The following is a 20,339-nucleotide window of genomic DNA, read 5'->3' on the forward strand; positions in this document are numbered from 1 at the left end:
GAGGAGGAAGAGGAAGAAGAGGAAAGATGAGGTGAAGAGGATTTACTGGATGAGAGGAGGAGGAAGAGGAGCTGGAGAGCAGGAGGTGAAGGATTGATGATTCATTAGGAAGAGGAGGAAGAGGAGGAAGAGGAGGAAGAGGAGGAAGAGGAGGAAGAGGAGGTAAGGAGGAGGAGGAAGAGGAGCTGGAGAACAGGAGGTGAAGGATTGATGATTCATTAGGAGGAAGATGAGGAGGAGGATGAGGATGAAGAGGAGGAAGAGGAGGAGGAGGAGGAGGAAGAGGAGCTGGAGAGCAGGAGGTGAAGGGTTGATGATTCATTAGGAGGAAGAGGAGAAAGAGGAGGAAGAGGAGGAAGAGGAGGTAAGGAGGAGGAGGAAGAGGAGCTGGAGAGCAGGAGGTGAAGGATTGATGATTCATTAGGAAGAAGAGGAGGAAGAGGAGGAAGAGGAGGAAGAGGATGAAGAGGAGGACGAGCAGGAAAAGGAGGAAGAGGAGGAAGAGGAGGAAGAGGAGGAAGAGGAGGAAGAGGATGAAGAGGAGGACGAGCAGGAAAAGGAGGAAGAGGAGGAAGAGGAGGAAGAGGAGGAAGAGGAGGAAGAGGAGGAAGAGGAGGAAGAGGAGGAAGAGGATGAAGAGGAGGACGAGCAGGAAGAGGAGGAAGAGGAGGAGGAAGAGGAGGAAGAGGAGGGAGGACAGAGTTTCCCTGACCATCAGCAGAGTGAACATGGTCTGTCCCACGTTGAATCCGTGTCTCCAGTTGTGGTAAGTGATTCTCCGGTAGCCTTTGCTGAGCGAGTAGATGAACCTCACCAGCACCTGCAGGTCACAGGTTCTTATTGGACCAGAAACATCAAGTCATGACTCAGCAGAACGTGTTCAAACTGCATGTTTATCTACAACAGGTGAAAATTCAGATACCAGTAGTTGCATATTTTAAAATATTCCACAAGTGATGTACAGACACACAACTACACACAGACACACAACTACACACAGACGCACTCAGGTGTGACCTCATTTCATTCTACTCACTTCCTGGCTGTGCCATTTTTCATTTTCTTTTTCTTTCACTTTCTTTTCACATTGTTTATATTATTTTTACACATAACTGCTTATTTTATTTTTTATTATTGTTTACTTTCTCCTTCGCTGCTGTAAAATAAAAGTTTATTTTCACTGTGTAATACCAGGATCATGTTTTTGATTTCTCTCATGTTTACATTTGATTATCATTCATTTTCCTCTTTATTAATCACAGCATTAATCTATGATATTGTGCTTATGATTTAATTCCAATATTCTACACCTGCTTCACAACAGAAGCTTTTCTAGCTCCTTTATTTCTTTGCCCTCATGATATTGCTGTAGTCTGACTTCCTGGAAGTAGACTCTGTATTCTGAGACTATATCAGGAAGCTCTTCCTCACTTTCTACTTCCTGTCTGTCAACATCCTCCGAGCTGCAACCTACACACAGACTATCTCCATGTTTGATGAAGATTTGACATTGCAGCTGTTTTGAAAAGATGAAACGAGGGAACAAGCTACAGATGGACCGAGCACCCACCTCTCTGGGAATGTGGAACTTGTCCACCACCTTCAGCTCGTAGTACATCTGGATTCCACACTTCACCAGATCCAGTTCACTGTGCTCAAAGTCGCAGAAGTGAAACTCTAAGATCTCCGATTTCTTAGAGTTCGGCAAAATCTCCGTCTGTGGACAGAAGATGACGGATATAAAATCTCAATGTAGATTTCAGGAGTCGCTCTTTGTGTCTGAATCATCAGGAACTGTCCACCGGTAATCTGAAAAATGAGAAACCTTAAAACAAAAAAAGGTCACAAAACGTCTGATTGGTGAAATCGATGAAACAATTCTTTTCTTTCTGTTTCTTTCCTCCGACACAGAATCATGTTACTTCGGGGGAAATGTTCAATTCAGAGAAGTTACTTTAGATTTCACTACATCTGCTGATCTCATGGAATTAGTGAGAGATATTCTGTGGTTTTACCAGAATCTCCTGCAGCTCCTCCTCCTCGCACTCGTCCGGCTCCTTCCCCCATCTCTCCCTGGTGTTCTGGGGAAACACAAACCATCAACACTTCACCTTGATGAAAACTCCGTTCACATCAATCAGCCGGCTCCTGATGTGAGGTCACAGCAGGGCGCCCCCCCCCCCCCAGCTCGTCTTCTCTCTGTCTGTCGCTCTGTATGCTGATAAATCACCTCATACAAAAGCTGACAGCTTATTTCACTTTATAAATGATTCTCACCTCCTGTTTATATCGCAGCAAGCAGAGGGATGAGGCAAGGCACTAACTAACCCTGCAGGGGTTGAGGGTTCCATTCCCCTAATCACAAGTGTCTTATGCTTCCCTGTTTTCACGGTCCAACAGACTTTTAATTTGAGCCTCTAATTTCAAAGGTGCTGGTAAATTAAATAAATCCTTTTTAATTTAATAAAAAGGTAAAATATACAGAGGATGCTAAATGTTTTTGTCATTTACAACAATTAAGAAACAGAATAGGGCAGATTATGTTTGATAAAACTAGATAATAGGGAAATTTGGTCTCTGTCATATTGAATTGTCTTATTGTAGTCGATCATCAACATTTTATTTTGCCTGTTTCATTCTTGCACTTGAAGCACAACTAGTAATGCATCAGGCAGAGGAGGGATGGAGCAGGAGGAGGATGAGGATGAGGATGAGGATAGGAGGGATGAGGCAAGAGGAGGATGAGGAGAGGAGGGATGGAGCAGGAGGAGGATGAGGAGAGGAGGGATGGAGCAGGAGGAGGATGAGGAGAGGAGGGATGGAGCAGGAGGAAGACAAGGACAGGAGGGATGGAGCAGGAGGAGGAGAGGAGAGATGGAGCAAGAGGAGGATGAAGAGAGGAGGGAAGGAGCAGGAGGAGGATGAGGAGAGGAGGATGGAGCAGGAGGAGGACAAGGAGAGGAGGGAAGGAGCAGGAGGAAGATGAAGAGAGAGGGAAGGAGCAGGAGGAGGACAAGGAGAGGAGGGAAGGAGCAGGAGGAAGATGAAGAGAGGAGGGAAGGAGCAGGAGGAGGATGAGGAGAGTACGGATGGAGCAGGAGGAGGAGAGGAGGGATGGAGCAGGAGGAGGACAAGGACAGCTGGGAAGGAGCAGGAGGAGGATGAAGAGAGGAGGGATAGAGCAGGAGGAGGAGGAGGAGAGGAGGGATGGAGCAGGAGGAGGAGGAGGAGAGATGGATGGACGTGCGACGGCAGAATTCACTTTATAAATGATTCTCACCTCCTGTTTATATCGCAGCAAGCAGAGGGATGAGGCAAGGCACTAACCCTGCAGGGGTTGAGGGTTCCATTCCCCTAATCACAAGTGTCTTATGCTTCCCTGTTTTCACGGTCCAACAGACTTTTCATTTGAGCCTCTAATTTCAAAGGTGCTGGTAAATTAAATAAATCCTTTTTAATTTAATAAAAAGGTAAAATATACAGAGGATGCTAAATGATTTTGTCATTTACAACAATTAAGAAACAGAATAGGGCAGATTATGTTTGATAAAACTAGATAATAGGGAAATTTGGTCTCTGTCAAATTGAATTGTCTTATTGCAGTCGATCATCAACATTTTCTTTTGCCTGTTTCATTCTTGTACTTGAAGCACAACTAGTAATGCATCAGCAGATTCATTATTTCATGACTTAGATTCATATGAGACATGAAATATGCTCTTTGTTCCTCTGTGAATCATTGAAGACACGTTTTCAAACTAAGAAACTCATGAAAACAACAGTGAAGAGTTAAATTGGTAATTTCATGAAGGTATTATAATGTCTGATCATATTTGAATAGGGTTCAGCAAACAGTCAAGCACTAAGCAGGGGGTAAAATACTAAAATCCTTATTTTCTGAAAAATATTTTCTATAAGGAAGCTTCAATTCAAAAGCGTATCTCCATATTATCATTAAAACCACAATTCTGGTAAAACCATGTTGTTATTTGTGTTACAGTTGAAACCAGGTGTCTCTCCTCCACATGTGTTCACTCACCAGAACATTCTGGATCTCGTCCTTGCGACACTTGACGTGGTACATCACCATGTCCTGGAAGATGTCCTTCCTGTTCTCCAGCTTGTTCATCCGGTCGTAGGTGTCGGGGTTCAGCACCGACCAGCCCAGGAACTGGGTCAGAGACTGGACACAGCCGGTGTGTGTGTGTGTGTGTGTGTGTGTGTGTGTGTGTGTGTGTGTGTGAGAGAGAGAGAGAGAGAATATTAATATTTTGTTCCTGGAAACATGTGTCCAAAAGAAATGTACTAATCCCAGTGTGCAGAGGAGCCAGCACCCACTGGTTCTGAAATGTTCCTAATTTGCTTCAAGCAGAAAAGTTCAAGTGAAGAACAAGAACATTTTCGACCTAACGAGCTCAGAAGTGTCGGGACTTTTCGCTCGACCGCACGAAAGGTCTTAATAAGCGTGAGCAGCAAACTGAGGGTGTGATTCTCAACTGAGAGGAAAATGTGTTCTGCAAGTTTTCATGCTTGTTCGCTGCCTGAAGTACAAGTACCTCAAAATACTACTCAAGTACTTCACTGGAGTAACTCTCCACCACAGTCACCACGTGCTGTTTCAAGACATCAAGTCAAAACGCTTCCTGCGGTGAATCTTTGCCAAATATCACATCGTGTTCATAAGGAAATGTCAGAAAAGAAAATGGTTCTTGAAACTACTTTGATTTTGAAGCTGTCATGTTGTGTTTTTAACTGGATTCTGAGCCGAGAAGCGGAGAGAGAGAAGCCTCCAGGCCCCATGATAAATAATGCAGATGCTCTGAATGGCCTGAGTGTATTTATAAACCAATGACTCACACACACACACACACACACACACACACACACACACACACACAGACACACACACACACACACGGAGCCTGCACCTCCATCAGCGTTTCGTCCATTTCATCAAAGGGTTTCCCATCCTTCCTGTTATAGAACGTGGCCACGCCCACTATCTCCTCTTTCTTGTTGACGATTGGCAGAGACAGGACGTTCTTGATGGTCCATCCGGAGTCGTCCAGAGGTTCTTTCTGTGAACACATCAGCATTAATCCTCAACATGACTCACTGACTCTGCTGCTGCTTCAGTTCAGATCACACTGGTGTGTGTTTTAAAACCCAGGTCCTCGGGTGCAGAAGCAGAAACGTGACAGAAATGTAACGTGAACTCAGGAATCAATAATTCACCTGCTTCTAAAATCTGCTGCAGCGGATGTTGACGCCTCACTTATTTAAAATAGATGCTCGCCGGTGTGATGCTGCACTTTAGCTTCATCACGGAGCGGAAGAGGTTTTTAAAAATAAAACAAGGCTGTGTTTGGATTAGAAGTCAATACTTTTAGTTCAGAGGAACTATATATAGTAGCTTACTGTCTGAATGGAAATCTGCCAAAACCTAATGCAGGGAAATGTTTTCAGTCTGACGGAATTTGAGATTGATTGTTTCATTCAAAGATCTGTGCCGGTTATTAAAGAAGAAGAACAACACAATGAAGATGGAAAAGAGACAAACATAGAAGAGAAGAACGATAAATAACTTGCCACCTAACATTTAAATGTAATGCACGATGAAATGAGCGTAAAATAAACATTAAAATGATTAAAACCTACCTAAACATATTTAAAACCTAGAACCAGATATCTTAATGTAATGTAAAGCCTATTTCAGATTATTAATTGTTGATGAAGACGTTTGGAATCTGGCAGCAGGTTGAAATTAATATTAAGTTAAACACAAGACATCACAAAATGAAGCTGAGATTAGGATCAAATTTAATTGAAGCATAAAACAGTGTTTTATCCTCGTTAAGGTTTCGGACACTAACGGTCACCGGCTCCGGGAAACTGGCCATAACCACCACTTTTATTAGGAACATGGATAATAAAGATAGGACACTGGGACAACCTTCAGGAAACCAGTTTAAACTAAGCAGAGCGGAGAAAGTGGGACGTGTCACATGTTCAATTCTGTGTTGCGTGTTATTCTGGTTCCTCCTCATCGGTCTCTGGTTTTCTCTTATGGTACGAAAAGGTCATTTTTCCATTCATTATTCTGAGCTCTATTTTACTCACATCACTCAAGAGCAATGCAATTACTGTAATCTGACGGCTACATGTTAATGTCATTTATTTTTTAACATAAAAATCTGATTACAGTTAATAGGAAAATCTGCTCTAAGTCCATCGAGGTAACAAGGAAAAGACAATTATGGAAACGTGGAGCCGCGGCGAATTCATCATTTTCCTGAATAAATAAATGTGCGAGAACAAATAATATGAATGAGACTCTTTATGTGGATAATCACTCGTACAAACACGTCTGCAAAGTGAACAAATGTAAATGTGACCTGCAACTAATCATCTTTAGAGCATTTCTCATTTACCTCCTTGATGATATTTTAATACCATTCATCATTACAGTTTTATTAATGTAATAAACTGCGGCATCAAGCCACTAATTTGCAAAACAATCTTTAATATCCTCGTGTGCAGAGGACGGAGGAATAAGTTTCACTGGTAGAAATAAAACTCTTTCTTTACTCGACCTTTGTTTCACAAAATCAATTATCCAGTGTTTTCCTCTTTGAACACAATCAACTATGGAGCCTTTGATATTAATTTGACACAGAAGACACTTTAATTTATAAAGTTCTCATGTGGAAAATGCACAAAGAACTGTGGACAGTTGTTTACAAGCAGAAACAAATTAAACTGATGGATGGTTTTAAATTCGTTCTGCGGAAAAACGCATGATTCATGTTTTACTGGGTAATAAAAGTGTTGACTTATTGATTTTAATTTGGTAGTTTGGTAATTTTTGTTGTGTGATTTATCTCTTAAGCTGAGCTTCCCTGGAAACAAACAAAAACAGTGTCAGTGATCTCACCTGGAAGTTGAAGAAATCATCTTGTCCTGCATTCATTATGTTACAGATCTGAAGGAAAGAGAGCAAAGTTCAGGGGGAGAGTTCTTACAATGTGTGTTTGGTTGATTCTGGATTTGTGGTTTGAGAAAAATGAATTGTAGGTGTTTAGAAATTTGGATTAAAGACATAATGATGAATTTTCTTCAGGTTCGGAAGCAACGAGATGCTGAAAATAGCAAAAATAAATAAGTCTGCTTCCTTTCATCAGGATCGATGATTTTAATCATTGAGAAATTTACAAAAATGTCAAAAAACACTGTTTCTGACAATGTTAAAGAGAGTGAACAATAAATTCCTGTTTCCGCCCCTTCAGTGAATCTACTCCAAAGCTTCAGGGACTGTTTGTCAATTCCTTCCACCAAGTTTCAAAAAATCAATTCAGTATCAGCATAATCCTGCCGAGACAAACAGGAATAAAACTATAACAACCAGTTAAATAACAGCTTGAAAATCTCTCGAAGCTTCTTTTGACTCGAGGGGCAGAACGTTCATATTTCAGACCCTGACAGAGTTTTCATGCTCGGCAGCTCCACAGAACGATTTGCATCTGAAAGCATCAGAGTCACTCTGACGTGTCTCACTCAGCTCGAGCTAAAGAGAAACTCTCTGTGGAGGAATTAGGTTTTTCACCTTTAACGGGATAAAGGAGAAGATGAGGGAGGGAAAGATGATGTGAAGTTGAAAAATGAGGCCGGAGCAAGATGAGGAGAGGAGGGATGGAACAGGAGGAGGACGAGGAGAGGAGGGATGGAGCAGGAGGAGGACGAGGAGAGGAGGGATGAAGCAGGAGGAGGACGAGGAGAGGAGGGATGGAGCAGGAGGAGGACGAGGAGAGGAGGGATGGAGCAGGAGGAGGATGAGGAGAGGAAGGATGAAGCAGGAGGAGGAGGAGGAGAGGAGGGATGGAGCAGGAGGAGGACCATCAGAGGAGGGATGGAGCAGGAGGAGGATGAGGATGAGGATGAGGATAGGAGGGATGAGGCAAGAGGAGGATGAGGAGAGGAGGGATGGAGCAGGAGGAGGATGAGGAGAGGAGGGATAGAGCAGGAGGAGGATGAGGATGAGGATAGGTGGGATGAGGCAAGAGGAGGATGAGGAGAGGAGGGATGGAGCAGGAGCAGGAGGAGGACGAGGAGAGGAGGGATGGAACAGGAGGAGGACGAGGATGAGGATAGGTGGGATGAGGCAAGAGGAGGATGAGGAGAGGAGGGATGGAGCAGGAGCAGGAGGAGGACGAGGAGAGGAGGGATGGAACAGGAGGAGGACGAGGAGAGGAGGGATGAAGAGAGGAGGGATGGAGCAGGAGGAGGACGAGGAGAGGAGGGATGGAACAGGAGGAGGACGAGGAGAGGAGGGATGAAGAGAGGAGGGATGGAGCAGGAGGAGGACGAGGAGAGGAGGGATGGAGCAGGAGGAGGATGAGGAGAGGAGGGAAGGAGCAGGAGGAGGATGAAGAGAGGAGGGATGAAGCAGGAGGAGGATGAAGAGAGGAGGGAAGGAGCAGGAGGAGGATGAAGAGAGGAGGGAAGGAGCAGGAGGAGGAGAGGAGAGATGGAGCAGGAGGAGGACAAGGAGAGGAGGGATGGAGCAGGAGGAGGAGGAGGAGAGGAGGGATGGAGCAGGAGGAGGATGAGGAGAGGAGAGATGGAGCAGGAGGAGGATGAGGAGAGGAGGGATGAAGCAGGAGGAGGACGAGAACAGGAGGGATGGAGCAGGAGGAGGACGAGAAGAGGAGGGATGGAGCAGGAGGAGGACGAGGAGAGGAGGGAGGGAGCAGGAGGAGGAGAGGAGGGATGGAGCAGGAGGAGGACGAGGAGAGGAGGGATGGAGCAGGAGGAGGACAAGGAGAGGAGGGATGGAGCAGGAGGAGGACGAGGAGAGGAGGGATGGAGCAGGAGGAGGACGAGGAGAGGAGGGATGGAGCAGGAGGAGGACGAGGAGAGGAGGGATGGAGCAGGAGGAGGACGAGGAGAGGAGGGATGGAGCAGGAGGAGGACGAGGAGAGGAGAGATGGAGCAGGAGGAGGACGAGAAGAGGAGGGATGGAGCAGGAGGACGAGGAGGAGGAGGAGAGGAGGGATGGAGCAGGAGGAGAATAAGGAGAGGAGGGATGGAGCAGGAGGAGGACGAGGAGAGATGGAGCAGGAGGAGGATGAGGAGAGGAGGGATGGAGCAGGAGGAGGATGAGGAGAGGAGGGATGGAGCAGGAGGAGGACGAGGAGAGATGGAGCAGGAGGAGGATGAGGAGAGGAGGGATGGAGCAGGAGGAGGACGAGGAGAGGAGGGGTTGAGCAGGAGCAGGAGGAGGAGGAGGAGGAGAGGAGGGATGAAGCAGGAGGAGGACGAGGAGAGTAGGGATGAAGCAGGAGGAGGATGAGGAGAGGAGGGATGGAGCAGGAGGAGGACAAGGAGAGGAGGGATGGAGCAGGAGAAGGACAAGGAGAGGAGGGATGGAGCAGGAGGAGGACGAGGAGAGATGGAGCAGGAGGAGGAGGAGGACGAGGAGAGTAGGGATGAAGCAGGAGGAGGATGAGGAGAGGAGGGATGGAGCAGGAGGAGGAGGAGGATGAGGATGAGGAGAGGAGGGATGGAGCAGGAGGAGGAGGAGGAGAGGAGGGATGGAGCAGGAGGAGGAGCAGGAGGAGGAGGAGGAGAGGAGGGATGGAGCAGGAGGAGGACAAGGAGAGGAGGGATGGAGCAGGAGGAGGAGCAGGAGGAGGAGGAGGAGAGGAGGGATGGAGCAGGAGGAGGACGAGGAGAGGAGGGATGGAGCAGGAGGAGGACGAGGAGAGGAGGGATGGAGCAGGAGGAGGACGAGGAGAGGAGAGATGGAGCAGGAGGAGGACGAGAAGAGGAGGGATGGAGCAGGAGGACGAGGAGGAGGAGGAGAGGAGGGATGGAGCAGGAGGAGAATAAGGAGAGGAGGGATGGAGCAGGAGGAGGACGAGGAGAGATGGAGCAGGAGGAGGAGAGGAGAGGAGGGATGGAGCAGGAGGAGGACAAGGAGAGGAGGGATGGAGCAGGAGGAGGACGAGGAGAGATGGAGCAGCAGGAAGATGGATGGACGAGCGACGGCAGAATCAGTGGTTTGGTGAAAAGCAGAAAGTGATTAATTGCAACGTTCTCAAAGATTAGAATTATACATCATGGCAGCGAGTGGCTGAACACGTTTCATTTCCACAGCGTCGTGAACTCTGATGACTGTCGAAAGGCTTTTTAAAACAGAAATACTTTTTAAAGGACAATGCACAGCAGCCAAAGGTTGTTCAGCTAAATTCATTTAGTTCTGAATTAAAAGTTTTGGTTGATTCCAGCTTCACTCACAGATTCAGTTCAACAAATTATTTGATCTTCATATCTTTTCTTCATCGTCCTAAGCTGCTGCTGTTTGGATGTCGAGCATCTCAACACTAAACGAAGTTGTCGAACTCTCTGCAGGTTGTGAGTCTGAACGTGTTGGAGATGACGGGAGCAACACAGCTCCGGGTTTTAGATTAAAATCCATAAATTCTTCCCTCTGATGTCTAAAGTCCCAAACAGAGCCAGAGTTTGGGTTTCTGCTCCAAATCATTAATTCTGTCCGAAAACGAACAGAAAGGAAAGTGATGAATCTTCTAGTTTTACAATCGGACATGTTGTTGTTGTTGTTGTTGTTGTTGTTGCTGCAGCAGATTGAAAGATGTTCCACAAAGTACAGGCTCCATGGACGATAAAAAACAACTTAAAGACCCAGACTTCTATATTCTTAAGGAGGTCAAAGAGGTTATATCTTCATTTTGTCTCCTACTGACAAACTACTGGATGTTTTAACTTGAAACTTGGTGGAAGGAAGCGATATAGATCAGAGAAGAACACATTAAAGTTCTCCCTGGGTAAGGATCAGGAGGTGGACACAATAAAAATATTTAATATCAGGAGATAGGGTGATTATGGACGTACTGACCAGTCCGTTCTCTGCCACGTAGCTTGGTAAACCACTGGCCAGAGCCCAGTGATCTGCTGCTGGACCCCTGAGGATTCAAACAACACAACAATCAGTGGGTCATCATTATCATCAGCATCGTTAAAGGAAACATATTCCTCTCATACTCAGGCTGATCATTTTAATTTTAAAGGTTTTCATTGTATAATGTTCAGAAAACACTTTCCTCATCGCTGCAGCTTCTCCTTTCAGCCTCTGTCTCCACCACTTGGTTTGAGCTCCCCCCCCCCACCCCCCAATCCCATCAACAACCAGTGTGCAAACTAAACTCCTCAAAGACTTACGGTATAACTTTGATGTCTTCTTTCCCGTGGAGGATGTAGTCGATCACTTTGTAGAAGATGATTTCCTTCAGAGGACGAGAGGCAACGTCAACGTGAGGGACAAATTATTTATTTAATTGACTGTAAACAAAGATGAGCAAAATAGAAGCTAGTGAATAGTGAAATCTGTGTTTTCCCCCTGGTGGCTGACTTAAGTAAATGTCATAAACCCCGCCTCCTCCATGTGAACAGATGGGACATTGCCAAAAATAGTAATGATATTGCTGGTGAAGGTCAAAGTATCACTTAAGAAATAATAATAAATATTCACCCTAGCATTCCATCACTTTTGGACCTAACTTCTAATGGATAATTGAGATTCAATGGGGCATTTGACCTGATCGTGGCGCCACAGTAGATATCAGGGTATGACAGAGTAGATACCACTGTATGACAGAGTAGCTGAAGAAGAATCCGCTGTACAGTTTGTAGTGAAGATGAAATGTCCTCACCCTGCCATCTGGAGTTTTGGGTCCCTCGTACGGAGGAACTTCTCCCATCAGAACGGGCCACAGGTCAAAGAACTCCTGCAGACACACACACAGAAACATTCGGCTTTATCACAGGACAACGGATCAGAGCTGCTTCTGCTCGTTCATTATTTAGATTCACTCACTCTCCTCATCAAACAGCATCATTCTGTCTGGAAGTGATAAATACAACAGCCTCTAAAGAGCCTGTGATGTCTCCTCCTCCTCTGAGGTTCCAGCGATCTGGGCTCGGAGCTACTGAGCGACTGGTTGAGTTTGTTCTCAGGAGCGACGCTCATGAAACCCAGTGATGTTAGCAGACGACCATCTGTGCAGACACACAACACGTGTTTGTTCTCACGGAGCAGGTGTTAGGAATCAACCGGCAGCTGCTGGGATCCGTCCGACAGCCGCGGCCGAGGAGAAGAGCTCGAGACAATTTGTAAGTTAGCACAAATATATGAGGATGAGACGATGATGATCACAAGGTGTTTAAGTGTTGTTTCTTTCACAGACACACAAATAAAAAAACAGCAGCGGAAAAATAAACCGAGAGAAAGAAAGTGTGCAGATCAGACGGAGAGACCTCGGAGGAGTTTCTGAAAATATGATTTCTCAAAGGACGGGAAGAAAAACACAGAAACGAGTCTCATCAAAATTCATTCGGCGTGGGAATGGTTCCAGAAACAGAAATGCATAACTGATGAGCAACGTGGTGAAGTGAGTGTAAAATCTCTTCAGATTTATTGTTATGTAGAGTTTTGAATTGTTACTGCAGGGTTTCAGGTTTATTTGTGCATCAAATATGATGTAGTTTGAGCATTTTGTGAAATCAACCACGGTTTTAAAGATAAATCTAAACCTTGAAATGTTGCTTATCCTCTTCCAGTCTGTATTACCTCTTTACCCTTAAGTATTTTATTTTACTTACCATTGATACCTACTTTTGACTCTTGCTGCTGTAATATTGCAAATTTCCCCATTAGGAAGGATTTTTCTCTTATCTTATCTTATCTTACTTACACATCCACATTTAGAGAGTAAATCTGAGGCATCACATTTCTTTGGGCGATGCAGCCGACATCAGTGGAGCACAAGCAGGATTGTGTTGCCACTCGTTGACTCCTGTATTTGTTGGTTTTGTTGGTTTTCCTGCTGCTGCCCGACCCTGTGTGTACCTGTGTGTACCTGTGTGTACCTGTGTGTACCTGTGTGTACCTGTGGTGACCCACCTTGGTCTTGGTCATGTCCAGCAGACCCACAGAGTAGCGGTCACAGTTGAGGAAAGCTCGCACTGTGTACAAGGCTTTGTGGAACTGCCTCTCGATGTCCGTCAGCTCCTCGAACACCTTGCTGGCCGACCACAGCAGAACCTGCTCCACAGGACAGAGGACTAATCAACACGAGAGTTTAACAGCTGCACTTTTGTCCTCTTTAATATCACATTCTCATATTATTCATATTGAAGGCAGCTAAAGGACATTATTATCTCACAGATTCTAAAAGCATCAGGTCTCAGGAGGTAAAAATTCAGATTCCTCAACAGTTTAAGCTCAGTTTTAAAACTAGCATTTACGTTTTTAGACTAGGACTCAGTAGAACTCATCCTGGATCCACCAGTTTGTTCATATTCCTCCTAAAATATGAATATTCCTTCCTTGGCCCATGTCCCATCTTTCCTCCAGGTTTCATGGGAATCTGTTTTGTAGTTTTTTGTGTAATCCTGTTTACAATCAAACAAATCAGCAAACAAAGGGACGGAAAGGAAAACAAAACGTTCTCCACAGACGTAATAACTCCAGCAAGAGGAACAAGGCTGATGAATGGTTATATGAATGGTTATATGAATGGTTATATGAATGGTTATATGAATGGTTATATGAATGGTTATATGAAATGTTATATGAATGGTTGTATGAATGGTCATATGAAGCCCTGTGCGCTCTGTGGACTCACCTGTCCTCTCCTGGTCTCACAGTTGTGCAGGTAACTCAGATGGAAAACTCTCAGCACCAGGTTGACAAAGTTCAGATACTTGTTGAGGATCTGAAAGGAAACGGACGGTCGAGTGTTACACCTTCAGAACGTTAATCCTTGTATTACAATATCCAGTTTAACATAATGTGTTAGTAATGTTGATGATTCTGCATCATTCAGAGCAGATGACACACTTTATCAAATCAAACATTGAGTGAAGCAATGACAATTATTGCTAGTGTCAAACTGTCACATTTGACAATAGATGTGAACATCGTCTGTTCTGTATTGATAAAGAAATTTAAACTTTATTGAATCCAAGATTTTTCATATCTCATTCGTCTGTTCAGTAGTTTTCTGCTGACAAACAAATAGACGAGTGAACATAAACTCTTCTGCAGTAAAACTTAAATTTAGAACAGTTTTATTAGACAGACTTTTATTTAAGTGGAGCTCATAAACTCTGTTGCTCATAATCTTTGATGAATGAAACCAAATTCTTTTTAGATGGATCACTTGAGTTAACACAAATCGATCAGAACACTCCGACAGATTTTTCCTCATTTTTTCATTCTTTTCAATCAAATTAATTTAATTTGGCTGTGGCCCAATACAATTTGTAAAACCAATTCAGTCTGAGTGGTTTTGTAGTTAAACATTTGTCGTCATGTGAAATTATAAGATATTAGTTAAGATGACAACATGGTCTGCATCTGTAGTTTATAGTTTTTACAGTTTGTGGCTTTTCTAACAAACCTCAATGACAACAATGATTCTGAAGTTTAGAGAGTTATAATAACTTCTGGAGAAAACACATGAAAACTGATATAGAGTATCTTTTTATAGTTTCTGCTCTTTGGTTTTGAAACCTGCTTCAGATGTTACCTCCTCATCCTTGTCGGTGAAGTGCGGCCCGTCCAGCTTGTTGATGGCCATCATCACGGCCACCATGTCTTTACCGTTCATGATGGGCACGGCCAGCAGGTTCTTGGTCTTGTACTCGGTCAGCTCGTCCACAAACTCACTGTAGTGGGGGCTCTGTGAGCAGAGAGGCACAGAGAGAGAGAGGGGGGGGGTTGTTATTCAGTATCTGTGGCCCCTGCACTCCTCTCACTTCCAGGAGTGACTGGAGACAGAACCCTGATCTGGGGAACGGGAGGTTTTAGTTTCTGTGCAGATCTTATTTCCTGCTTTGGATGAGGCAGCAAACAAAAGTTAGGTTGAGGTTAAACATGAATAAGAAGCAATTATCATTCTGAATGATTTGTTGATCACAGTCGCATCGTTATCTGTATGTTTACTGAAATGAAAACATTAATTCTGCAGAATAAACAATGCAGAATATGTGTTATCAGTATCTGTAATGGAACCAAACCTCCAGATCATCGGGGCTCTAGTAATAATACATTTTTAAATATAGATTCCATCATGCAGAGCAGCATAGAGGGAAAATGATTATTGCTTCACGAGCTCTTCTGCCTCTTTTCCGACCTCTCGCTCATTCACCTGAGAAAACACAGAATCTAAACATTTGCCTCAGCTCCGACTTTCCTCCTCCGGCCTCAGAGACTCTGAAGCTGCTGCTGGAGCAAGAAAAACCTGAATATCAACTCAAATAAAGAGCTTTTCGTGAGCAGAATGTACTTCAGTGCAAAACTTAATATAAAAACTTTGAGTTATGGACCCACAGACGTTCTGAGTCACCACAGACTGAATCAGAACATCCTTATTTCTTCTTATAAACCTCTAAAGTCCTTTTCTCTTGACACAGTCTAAAGTTTGATAGAAGTGCAGGAGTGTGGACTGATTCTGGATCAGCTCCGTTCAGAAGCCGGACAAAGCTTTAAAATAAAGTTTGACAGCTTGTTATCAGGTGACCTTTGACCCCCTGAAGCCCGCCCGCCCGTTATCCTCGACCGAAGCTTTGGCTTCACCTTCATCCAGCAGCTCTGCATTTAATCATCCAAAAAACAAGTTGTAATTCGGATATAAAACAAAATGAAAATAATTTTTTAATATCCAAATCTTCCTGTTGGGGTTTCCTGGGAGAATGTCAAATGACCTAAATAACCATTATTCCTTTATAGTCCTGAATTAAGAGATTAATCATTAAAATCTGTACTTTTTAAACTATAAATTAACTTGAGTGGGCAAAGAGAAAACAACCTTATTAACTCACTTACACAATGAACGTTTAATCTGTAATTAAATTATGCATGCAAATAAATCCAAGTAAAAGCCTATTTGTAAATAATAAACACAAGAATTCAATACGCAACCTCCTCGGCTGAAGCAGCCGGTTGGATTATTCCACGTTAACTGGCTAAGTGGATTTCAGGGAGTTTCCGCTCCACTGAAAATAAAAAAAAATTAAAGCGACACAACTATGTAACAGGATAGATTAAAGATGTGTTATCGTGCTGAGTCTGTAGAAATGGCTCAGCAGGGCCTGCGTGACCTCTGCCGGTAATCTGGGATCGCTCTAATTCAGGACAGATTAACCGGCTTCATCTGCAAACTCCTCCACCGACACTCTGCACCTCCGTCACGTGCACCCGCGTCCAGAGCGACCACACCTCAATAACACACAGTCACTAACCCTGCAGCCCGGGGAGAGAGTGTGTGATTATCAAATTCACTTTGAAGGAGGAACGGCTGGATGAAGTGGGAGAAATGAGGCCAGCTGTTGCTCAGTGCATAATCCCAGTGAAACATAATCCCTGCCGTATACCTACAAGGATCCTGACTGGCTGAGCCTGGCCTGCACTGGATTGGACTGGGATGGAAATAGAGCACAGAGACACAGCGAGTCCCAGTGGCTGCTTCGCTGCAGAGAGGCCGTCCACAGTGCGCTGGCATCACAAAGTCAATTATCAGGGAACATTAGCTGCTGCAGATTTAAAGCTTGGAGGCTTTGATATCGTTCCAGTCGCCACATTTTCCCATCGAGCTCTCAAGCGTTTGTGTGAGACGGTGGCGTGACGGGCGAAGGTTGGAAACAGCACAATGAGGTTTGCTTGGCGGGCCCCCCCCCCGACCCTGGCACCAGCACCAAAGACAAACTGGAACAATGTGTTTTGTTGGTACATCAGGAGCTGCAGCTTCTCTAATCTCCCCCGTGGAAACATGTGATTGAAGTGATGGAGAGGAGGCCTCGTGGTCCATCAGTTATGTGGAGGGGGGGGGGGCCTTTGCCTGATTAGGTTTGAATGTCACAATAAGAGCTGCTGCAGGTGAAGGGGGGGGGGGAGCTGCAGGAGAGAGACACACTTGAAGTAGTGCAGTGTTTCCAAATGCCACAGATATTTGGCTGTAATGAGATTGAGCTGCTCTGGTTGAAGGGGATTAGGAGCAGCCGCACTGTGGTGTGACGTCGCCCCCTGGTGGCCAAACAGAGAGTGGACTGTGGGATTAAAATGTTTACCGAGCAATAATCCAATTTTATTTAGAAACGTGTTTTTCCTGCAGAGAGGATTTGCTCCCTGCTGAGTTGGAGATTTATAAACTGGTTTTCTGATTCTATTCATATCCACAGATCTTTGCTGGAACAAGTTCAGTGTCCTTAGGTGTTTTTTTTCCATTCCATTTTTAATCATTTGTATAATTGGTGTATTTGTTCATGTTTTGTTGTTTTTCTTCAATAAACCAAAAAGGATCGATTACAAAAAATCTGGATATTTTACAAGGTCATACCATCACTGTGTTGTATTATTTTACATACAATTTCATTCGTTTTCTTTTTCTCTTTCTCTTTCAATTTATTTAATTTTTGTAGATTTATCCTTTTAATTTATTTCATCTCTTTTATTCTCCTCCTTTTATTTGTTTCTGTGTTATTTTTAATGTCCCTGTAAATCACCTTGAATCTACCTCTGTGTATGAAACCTGCCGACCTCTTTACATGTTAATTAAATGTATTAAACAGATGTTTTTATACATATTTTAAGTAAGTTAATGCAAAAACACTTGAACAACTGCGTGTCTTTACCTCCTTCACATCAGGGATGTTGACCATCTTCTTGCTGGAGGCCACGTGACCCACGATGCCGATGTCCAGCGGGTAAACGATCTCACTGTCCGGCTGCACCAGACACTCCTCGAACACCGAATCTTTATTGACGTTAAATAACCTGGAAGTAAAGATGAGGACAGTAAAATTATTATGTGCTGTTTAGATTTTCATCAGGTGATTTTTTCGTAACTAAATATGGTTCTTAACAGTTAATCTGAAAATGCCCAGCAGTGGCCTCAAGCTGCCAGAGTTACAGAAACATTCGCGGAAACTCAAACAGGAAGAGGAAGTAGTGCAGCTTTAAAGTGTCAGTGTGTAGAATTTAGTGACATCTAGTGGTGAAGTGTCATATTGCAGCTGAATACCCCCCATCACTCAGCTCACCCTCCCATTTCAAACATGAACCTGTGGAAACCTTCAGTTGTCAAAATGTCTAGTTTGTCCAGTTTGTGTTACTGTAAAAAAAAACATAGCTGCCTCTGTAGAGGGGAAACGCTACTGCTGTAAATATAAAATATAAAGTATTTAAATATAAACGCTGATTCTGGGCTAAAGAAAACAATAATTTACACAATTTAGATGAAACACAATAGTGAAAACATCACTACGGTTATTTAAAATGAATTCAAACTTCATAGTATATTTTGCACAAATGCATAATCCCTGTGTTCAGTGTTTCAGATGCTACTTTTTGAAGTGGATGAATCCCCGGTGACCTTGTTGCCAGCTCGGCCGTGCCGTTCCTCTGCCGGTACATGAACAGGCTCATGCGGTCGGCCCTCATCATGAAGCTCAGGTGCTTCATGAGGTTGAAGACGGACTTCTCCATCTGCAGGTTGTCCTGGATGTCCCTCATCAGGTCGAAGACGATCTCGCTCTCCTCCACCATCGTCAGGTCGTGGAACGTGCTGATGTTCACCGCCGTCTTGCGGTTGTTGTCCAGCAGGTCCGAGATGACCTTCGCCCGGAAGTTGATGTCGTAGTACTGCTTGGCGAACTGCGGGTTGGCGTCCAGGAACTGCTCGGCGGCGGCTGCGTCCACCATGGCTGCTGCTGACAGGAGAAACACTGTAGTGGTTTAAACTTGTAAAGCTTTGGGCTGGATGGTCGGTAATTTAAATCCTTTATGGGTTTATCATCTAAAAAATATCTTCTTGAATTCAACAATTGCTCAATGCAAAGAATTTAACTTGAACTCTAATATAATTAAACTCTCAATTAATGCTCTAATCCAATAGTCCAATATCCACTTTTATTTAAGCTCCGATTTGGTCTCCACCAGCTCCTCATCTTAGTTCACAGTGGTTTCATCCTTTAATTGTGAAAATAGCTTTGTTCTTTTTGCTCGTTGTTGAAACGTTTGGGTTTCTCTAACATTCTTAAAATCTCGACATTACATTTTAAAATCCTTGAGATTAAGTATGTTATAATTTGATTCTATACAAATATTAGGGAGTAAAACATTTCTCTAACATTTTTTAAATCTCAACATTACTATTTAAAATCCTTGAGATTAAGTATGTTATAATTTTATACTATACAAATATTAGGGAGTAAAACATTTCCAATGATTTATCAGCATATATTTACATATGAAAAGAAATTCCAATTATTCCTACATTGTGTTTATCAAATGGATCTGACAAACTTTATCACAAATAAATAAATATTAAAAGATAACACAACTCCATATACAGAGCTTGCATTGGGAATATTAACAAAATGTAAACATTAACGCTGATTAGGAAAATTAAAGTTTATCTGCTGGCAAGAATAAACACTGATACTGATGTGTCTGTTTAAAGCTTGTATTAACCAATATATCGGTTGGGCTCTAGTTGCGATAATAACAATAATAATAACATGCGACTGACTCACAGATCTAATAGATTGATTTAAACATAAATAAATAAATACAGAAGCATTGGTACCTGTGGAAGTCCTTGTGTTGTCTCCAGTGTCTGATCCCTTTGTCCTGTGACAGCTCTGCAGGTGTCGGAGAAAAGAAAAGGGATTAACGAGGCGGTTTTAAATGCTCCTGTGTGGACGTAAGCCTGCATCCAATTACTACACATGGGATTATGATACCTTCACATGTTTATTGATTCCTCTGTGTCCCGCTACCTGTAGAGTATTGAAAACAGATACTCCTGGGATACTCATGAAATATTCTGTTCCTTGTTTTTCTCGAGTGAAAACACATATTCGAGCAGACGTTTTCCACATGGATGAAGTTTTTGTTGTGTACTTTGAAGAAGCATAAATACACAAACTCAGTCAGGCCTGAGTGAACAGAACTGTACGACAGTTTCAAAACCAGAAAAGAAATAAGGGTTTTCAGTATAATATTCAAGACCATGGTATTGCTGTTTCTATGCAAGTTTTCTCATGACATAATTGTCTTAAATTCCCTTTTATAACTTCACATTCTGTATTTATTCCTTAAATGTTTATTCCTCAACAATCAAACAAGGCCTGAACACGATTTAAAAATAATTGTATTACCTTAACACCACTTCAGATTTACAATATGCATTTACCATGTTATTCAACCTTTTTCAGTTAATCTGTTGCAGCTATTCTGTTATCAACACTCGAGTTCC

General features: G+C 43.5%; 1 protein-coding gene across 1 annotated transcript in view; it reads right to left on the reverse strand.

Annotated features, from left to right (window-relative positions):
* Positions 1-18,781, reverse strand: part of pde6a (phosphodiesterase 6A, cGMP-specific, rod, alpha) — a 36,986-nt gene extending 18,205 nt beyond the window's left edge. Inside the window, exons 1-14 of the mRNA XM_061079217.1 lie at positions 18,453-18,781; positions 17,713-17,854; positions 14,610-14,762; positions 13,704-13,793; positions 12,980-13,120; positions 11,730-11,804; positions 11,239-11,303; positions 10,916-10,982; positions 6,935-6,982; positions 4,929-5,078; positions 4,040-4,183; positions 2,016-2,081; positions 1,571-1,717; positions 713-820 (exon numbers count right to left, since the gene is read on the reverse strand). Coding sequence (XP_060935200.1) covers positions 713-820; positions 1,571-1,717; positions 2,016-2,081; positions 4,040-4,183; positions 4,929-5,078; positions 6,935-6,982; positions 10,916-10,982; positions 11,239-11,303; positions 11,730-11,804; positions 12,980-13,120; positions 13,704-13,793; positions 14,610-14,762; positions 17,713-17,854; positions 18,453-18,781 — 1,725 coding nt within the window. The remainder of the gene's footprint in view (positions 1-712; positions 821-1,570; positions 1,718-2,015; positions 2,082-4,039; positions 4,184-4,928; positions 5,079-6,934; positions 6,983-10,915; positions 10,983-11,238; positions 11,304-11,729; positions 11,805-12,979; positions 13,121-13,703; positions 13,794-14,609; positions 14,763-17,712; positions 17,855-18,452) is intronic.
* Positions 18,782-20,339: the final 1,558 nt, after the last annotated feature.

This window comes from Limanda limanda, chromosome 10 (assembly GCF_963576545.1).
Source record: "Limanda limanda chromosome 10, fLimLim1.1, whole genome shotgun sequence".
Lineage (NCBI taxonomy): Eukaryota > Metazoa > Chordata > Actinopteri > Pleuronectiformes > Pleuronectidae > Limanda > Limanda limanda.